Raw genomic sequence first — 7921 nt, forward strand, 5'->3', positions numbered from 1 at the left:
ACAAGTTGGAAAAAGGCTGTAAAAAGTGAAGTTTAGAAAACATGAAGGGTCGGTGTCATGATCTGTAGCGTAGATGTAAAGCTCTGCATAGTGCATAAACCATCATCCACCATGAAATTATAGGGATATTATATCTGGTGGTTACATGAATTGCATGCACTTAATACGAACACGATGCCCGATAGCATGCAACATCGTGCCGTACACGCCGTGGGGCCGGCTGCAAAAAAACACCCATGATTGGGACCCTTTTATTATTATTATTTTTTTTTGGCAAGCGAATAATCTTGCTCGATGTATACAAGTCACAATATTACAGTTTTTTGCTGCGACAAACCAGTCCTGAGGCTGGCCGGGGGACCCTTTCCCCGCAACTCCCCACCTAACATCGAGCTTCCATTGGACCTAATGCCCATTTCATTATAAATGATCTTTAATCAATTCTGACAACACCACGATGCCCAAACAAAACACCCCACGAGACCAAATACCTTTCTTTTGACACATGATATTCAACCACCATTGTAAAAACCATCACCAACATCAGTATTGCTACGTTATCTTACCTTTTAAAGCGTGGAACTTCATTTTCCCACACATTCCCAAACTCAAAGCCCTTAGCTTCAAATCATTCCTGATCAATATGCTATCTGCACCCTTTCTGATGAGCCTGTTGTTGGAGAGGAAAAAGCCAAGAGCTGCCACCGATGAATTGGCTGCGGTTAAAGCGGCTGCATGGGCGTGGTACCAACGTGGACCTGGGTCGGACGGGAGGCTTATGGCTGAATTTGATCTTATGAGGACTCGTCGAACACCTGGACCGTCTCTTTTCAAGCTGGAAGCAATGAGAATGGCTGAAGAAGAAGCCATATTGGAAGGATACTCGCAAGCGACGAGTAGTCCGATCTATACTGATACATCTCTTCTAGATGATTTTGAGATTGAGAGTATTTCCCGGCAACTGGACTGTCTGATAGAATCCAGTGGCAGCAAGTTTCATAGAAAATTCATGGCGGCCGGAGATCATCATGATCATCACCAAGAAAACGTGACAGTATTGCTGAGAAATGGTACCGGCACTGGAATGAAGAAAAATAAAAAGAAAAAGAAAAAGAAAGGGTTTTGGCAAAGGCATGCAATGGTTGCATGTGGCACGAGGGAAGATCATGTGGTGGATGCTCTCAGAGATCGCCGGAAACCTCATGAAAAGCGCACACCGGTGGTTAGCTACATGTAGGCCACGGGGCAGCCATGCCTGATGATCATGAACAGTTGCAATATTGGGTTCTGGTTTGGTCGTTGGATCGAATTAAATTGTATTCAATTGTCAACTGTCTTGATCTCTGCAAGACTACTGCGACGCACCTCCTAGCTATAGGTGTAACTTTTCCAAGAGGTTTACGTGGTGATCGCTGAACTACAAATCTCTTCTACGCACACCGAAATTATGGATGGCTGGTCAAAAGGCTTTTGATCGAGCATGCTTTTGGAAAGATCGTCAACAAATTTTTAGAATTCATTTGATCAACCGTGTTGCTATCTGGAAGAGACAAGAAGAAGGGCCTATTGACGCAGTGTGAGCATGCATATAGCCCACGGGAGTAAAAAAAAAATCAAGAATAATAAAATTGCTTCTTATCTTTCTGATCACTTGTTATTTTTTGTGCATGTATGGCTTAAAAATGATGTCAGATCAAAGAAAAAGAATATCATCAAAATGCTGTAAGAACTCATGCATGATCTTAATTTCGAAGTAAAAATTTTGACCACTTGATCATGTTGTAACTTTTGTTTTTGTTTTTGTCCTGCTGCAGCCCACATGCATGGTACTGTTTATGTGGGCTGATGTCCGATGTATATTGTCTCTCACAAAAAGGAACTTGCTAATAGCACATACTACTCATGAATTCATCAAATCCAAATCAAAATCATTGCTTTTTGGTGGGTACCATCTTGAAGGATGACAAAATGGTATCTGCTGTTTGATTGGTAGCCAGATGTTTTTTGTTGTCTTTGCTGAAAAGCTAAAAAAACTTCAATTACCTAGTACTAATTAGAACTTCTTTTAGGTGCCGATCTATCTTTTTGTTGTGTTTGGTCAGATGTGTGACATGGACTAAAGTTTGTATGCATGAATCCATTATGATCACAACTTATAATGGTATGGAGTAGATAGTATTAATTAAGTCCATGGGCCAGACCCTGAAAAACCCATGTTGTATATGTTAGCAGCCAGATGACTCGCTGAGAGTAGCAGCCCAGTTTCTCTTATTGATTTAACTCGTGTTCCCCTATATGTGAAGACAACACTATCATACTCGGTAACTCTTATTAACGAACTACTCTCAATTCATTTAATTTTATCTTATTTAATTATTATAAATTTTTTAAATTCTTACATAAAATAAAATAAACAATTCAATATTTTCAAATTTTAAAATAAAAATAATATTAAAAAAATATATTTTAATAATATTTTATTCAATTTTTAACTTTAATATCTTCTTATTTCATTTTATCTACGAAAATAAACGAGATAGAAACATGTTTTTTTTATCCTTTTATCAATTTAATATATATTATATTATATAATAATAAATAATACTAAATATGATCGTAAAATACATAAATATTATTGAATCCCTTATTCTTTTGAAAAAGAAATACAGTTCATTATTAAAAAAAAACTAAAAAAAAAAAATCTTATATTTATACATCTTTCTTCAAGAGGTTGCACTACAGTTACCCTTTAGTTTAGATATCATCTCCCTATAATAATTACTTTTCATTTTTTCTAATTTTAGATTCTATAATGGAATGAATATGCCGGATGTTCAGATCACTCCTCTTTCTGAACCTCATGCAATGATAGCGATGTCCTCCGGTCCTCTTCATCTTGTCTTCCACCATCAAAGCCACTAATATCGAAGCCGGCATCGAAACACAGCCATGGCCATCCTCAGACTCTCAAGAACACACTTCTCTCTTTCTCTTCCCCGCAAAACCTTTTCCTTCTCCTCATCCACCTCCAATCCACCCTGGTACAAGTATACACCCCCTCCGCCACCTTGCCAACACGACCCGCTACTCTCAGCAATCTCTGAGGCCATTCTCAACACCAAAGGAAAGCCCGGCGACTCCTCTCTCAAAAAGCTCCTTCCGTCCCTCACAGCTAATCACATAATCAATCTCATCAACCTCAACCCCCACTCTCTCCCCCCACATTCTCTCCTCTCTTTCTTCGACTGGCTCTCTTCCCAGCCCACCTTCCGCCACACCCTCCACTCCTACTGCACCATGATCCACTTCCTCTCCTCCCATAACATGCTCCCACAAGCCCAGTCCCTTCTCCGCTTCGTTGTCTCCCGGAAAGGCAAGGACTCGGCGTGCTCAGTCTTTGCTTGCGTTATCGAAACCAAAGGTACCAATTACTCCAGTTTTGTATTTGATGCTTTGATGTATGCGTATGCGGATAATGGGTTTGTGTCAGATGCTATTCAGTGCTTTAGATTGATCAGGAAGCATAAATTTGGAGTCCCATTTCGTGGTTGTGGGTATTTGCTTGATAAGATGATGAAGTCAAACTCGCCCGCTTCGGCGTGGGCATTTTATATGGAGATTTTGGATTGTGGTTATCCGCCTACTGTGTATAATTTCAATGTCTTGATGCATAAACTGTTTAAAGAGGGTAAGCTTAAAGAAGCTCAGCTGGTCTTTGATGAAATTGAGAAGTGGGCTTTGCGTCCTACAGTTGTTAGTTTCAATACTTTGATTAATGGTTATTGCAAGTCTGGGGAGTTAGAAGTGGGGTTTAGGTTGAAGAGGGTCATGGAGGAGAGTGGCATGTGTTCTGATGTTTTCACTTACAGTGCGTTGATTAATGGGCTGTGTAAGGAGAGTAGGCTGGACGATGCAAATAGGTTGTTCGATGAAATGCATGAGAAGGGGTTGGTTCCAAATGATGTTACTTTCACAACTTTGATTGATGGTCAATGCAAGAATGGGAGAATTGATTTAGCCATGGAAGTTTATCAGCAAATGTTGAGGAAAGGTGTGAAACCTGATTTGATAGCATACAATACCCTGATCAATGGCCTTTGCAAGGTTGGAGATTTGGAAAAAGTTCAGAAGCTTGTTGATGAGATGAGTGCACGGGGTTTGAAACCTGACAAAATCACATACACTACACTAATTGATGGATATTGCAAGGAAGGAGATTTAGAGTCGGCCATGAAGACTAGGAAGGAAATGAGTGAAGAAGGGATTGAGCTTGATAATGTGGCTTTCACAGCTCTTATTTCGGGGCTGTCTAGAGGGGGAAGAGTTGTTGATGCAGAAAGAACTTTGAGGGAGATGGTGAATGCTGGTATGAAGCCTGATGATGCAACGTATACAATGGTCATGGATGGTTTTTGTAAGAATGGTGATATTAAAATGAGTTTTAAGTTGCTCAGGGAGATGCAGGGTGATGGACATGTTCCTGGAATTGTAACGTATAATGTGCTTATGAATGGACTCTGTAAGCAGGGGCAGATGAAAAACGCTAATATGCTCTTAGATGCCATGCTTAATTTGGGGGTGATTCCGGATGATATTACATACAATATTCTGTTAGAAGGGCATTGCAAGAATGGTAACCCAGAGTATTTTGATAAATTACGAAGTGAGAAAGGACTTATTCCAGATTATGCTTCTTATACTGCCCTAGTTAATGAATTCAGTAAAAGTTCAAAGGATCGCCGCAGGAGATGATTGTGACATGTCTTCAAAATTGCAACTATGAAGGTTAGCTGGCTCAATGGACTGGTGAATACCTGACCTGTACATGAATAAGGATACTTGAGATAATTTCTTTACTTCATCTGCTCAGAGAACACAAATGAATAGAGCAACCTAAGATGATTTCAAATCATTGGATGGTTTCCAGTCAGTAAGGAGCTACAAATCATTGCTTATGGACATAGCTTGAATATCTATGGCAGAATTCTGAAACAGAGAAAAGAGAATAGCTTTCATTTGGCTGTCTTTTGACTCACGCCATTGTGGCAAGAGCAACTGCAATCTAGAAAGCGCATGTGCAAGAATCATCTACTGCCATGCCTTTCAATATATGGCACTTGCCTGTTACTGCAGACACTCAAAGGGAACTCGTCCTCAACATTGAGCAAGTCCTGCAGGTTGTTGTGTTAGCTTTTATTTCTCTTACAAAAAGAACTTGAAGGTTAAATCATGATAGAACTGGAGATTGGATATTATACCTTTGATCCCTGTAAGGGGATTGCCGTGGATGGTTATAAAGTGCCTTGGGTTTTCAGACAGTCAAGGTTTTTAGTTTGCTTGAAATATGCAAGGTCCCATGACTTCAGCAGAATATTATTCTGCTTTCTGACTTCTTACTTCGAATCAAGAATCGCGAAAAGGATTCAAGATGGCAGGGTGATAGTTTAACATATGACACGCCTACCAATGGTCTGTACAAGCAAGGGAAGTTGAAACATGCTAATTTATGCTGTGCTTAACAAAGGGGTCCCTTCCAAATAACATTATATACATCTGTCTACTAGGATATTTGAAGCATGAAAAAGCAGAAGATGTTGGTGGATAACAAAATGCCAAGGAGCTTCGTTCAGATCTATTAGGCATCTTGTCCACTACTAAGTGATTTCATTCAGCCATTCGGGTCACATGATGATCGTCTTAAGTAGGTTGACCTCGTTGATAAGAGGATTTAAGTTTGGTAATATCTTACTGCTTTAATGTGGATAATATACATGAAAAGATTCGTCAGGTTCTAAATTGGAAGAAGATCAACAGCAATTGTAGACACCACATCTGAGAAGGTTAATGTATATTTAGCCATAACATCTCCAAGAAAAAACTTTCCTACCCTCATAATGTACTTGGATAATTGGCGGAATATTGAACAGAGTGCTATTGAATAGGTGCAGTGAGTTTGCTTGAAAGAACTCAGTAGTTCAAGCAAGTTGAATTTGAACTCACCAAACTGAAATTGACAGGTTAATATAGCATACAGCTGCCGATATGAGTTTATCCCGGTACCATATTATGGCCAACATCTATATATATATATATATATATATATATATATATATATATATATTTTTTTCATTCTTTATGTTTTTGCATGTAATTTCAAAACGTTCCAAGAAGATCTCGATGGCTTGTGATCAAGCTGAGGGACACCCGACTAATCTTGCATAGATATGTTTCCTCTTTATTGAGGTTATAAATAATGAATCAATGACTATATTCATTTTCAAAATACAGAAATGTTTATTGAAACACTGAAGAAGAGAAATAGCTATTGAATTTTGATAATGAGAGATATTGATGTATAAACATATATATTTTAAATGGAAGTCTGAGAAATATTAGTTTACACGTTTATGCACTCTCAACAGCTCTATTTTTAGTATTTCATCCATGTCCCCATGCAGTTTCATTCATTTCCTGTCCCTTTGATATCATTGAGATTAGAGATGTGGTTTCTAATCTATATGTTTCTACTTCTACATATACGTAGGGACTCAGTTGGGAATTGGTACATCATTTTGACAACATAGGGAAACATACTTCGGCTATATTTCTGCCATTTGCAAGGTTTGAGCTACGATTGATTCCTCAGAAAAGATTTGTCAACATGTGATTATTCTATCTTGGGCTTTGGCTGGTTTAGACTTTCAAAGCCAAGACTTAGCGGCAGGGTGTTGCAGCAGTGTATTCTAAAATACGGGGCGAGGCAGAATGATGTCGGGAGATGGTTCCAATTCTATATATAATCTTTACATTTATTTAACTGAAGATTCGCCTTGGGGGTCTAATCTTCCGTTCACGCCTTCGAACTTGGTTCGTGGGACTCAAACTAAAAAGGGGGGATTTATCTTGTAATCAAAGCATTCACAATTTAAGACATAAAAGCTTTGCAAGTCATGAGTTGGTATTAGCGTAATATTTATTATAGTTATCAAAAAATAAAATTTATATTCTTTTTATGTGACAAGATTATTTGATGTGTCAACAAACATATTTATAAGCTGTAAATTTAAAGGATATATTATATATGCCTTCTAATTTAGTAGTTTTTTTTTTTTTTTTTTTTTTGAAATACTAATTTAGTAGTTGCGCACACATAATGCATGCAATATTCTTGGATGTGACGCATCGTTGGGTTGCTTTTTTACAAGTTCTCGCTCATGTGAAGCTATATATCTCTGAATAAAAATAAAAAAAAAGAAGCTATATATCTTGCTTTCATACGTGCCACTTGCTAATTATGTTAGATAAGTTTTAAAATAAAATTTTATCTTGATATGAGAAATATTTCATTTAATCTTATTTTATTTTATATTATTATTATAATTTTTTAAAATTTTTGTATAAAATATAATAAATATTTTTTTAAAATATAAAATATAATAAATATTTTTTAAAATTAATATTTTAATAATATTTTATTTAATTTTAAATTTTTATGTTAACTTATTTTATCTTAATGACAATAAATTTATTTTAAAATAATAAAATTTATTATTAAAATATTTTTTTTTTTTATATAAGTGTCCACATCTCATATTAAAAAAAAAAAAAAAAGAATGCACAGAATTTATGCGCACTAAAATTATAGATACCATTTCTAAATTCTTCCATACGGTGATGTGATAGGCAGTATCATTATCAAGGCTGCTAGTTTCTAGTAGAATTGGACTTTGCGAAACAGTGTAAACATACCATCCAGGCTCCAGCTAAGGCCGTTTAGCATTAATATCCTATTGGAAGCAACCTCTCACAACAGGACTTTTGTTATTTGTCCTTCACAATCACAACAAAACAAATTTATGGACACACCACTCCAGCTTTCTTTCAAATTTCTCTACTTCAAAGAAACGCAGCAAGCCAGCGA

General features: G+C 37.0%; 2 protein-coding genes across 2 annotated transcripts; both read left to right on the forward strand.

Moving 5' to 3' along the window:
• Positions 1-368: 368 nt before the first annotated feature.
• LOC108987957 lies at positions 369-1769 on the forward strand. Its single transcript, XM_018961042.2, has one exon. The coding sequence runs from the start codon at positions 506-508 to the stop codon at positions 1235-1237; it is 732 nt and encodes a 243-aa protein (XP_018816587.1). The 5' UTR covers positions 369-505; the 3' UTR covers positions 1238-1769.
• Positions 1770-2813: 1044 nt separating this feature from the next.
• On the forward strand, positions 2814-6950 carry LOC108987931 (putative pentatricopeptide repeat-containing protein At1g09680). Its single transcript, XM_035687239.1, has 2 exons — positions 2814-5701; positions 6545-6950. The coding sequence occupies exon 1, from the start codon at positions 2950-2952 to the stop codon at positions 4750-4752; it is 1803 nt and encodes a 600-aa protein (XP_035543132.1). The 5' UTR covers positions 2814-2949; the 3' UTR covers positions 4753-5701; positions 6545-6950.
• Positions 6951-7921: the final 971 nt, after the last annotated feature.

This window comes from Juglans regia, chromosome 1, assembly GCF_001411555.2.
Source record: "Juglans regia cultivar Chandler chromosome 1, Walnut 2.0, whole genome shotgun sequence".
Lineage (NCBI taxonomy): Eukaryota > Viridiplantae > Streptophyta > Magnoliopsida > Fagales > Juglandaceae > Juglans > Juglans regia.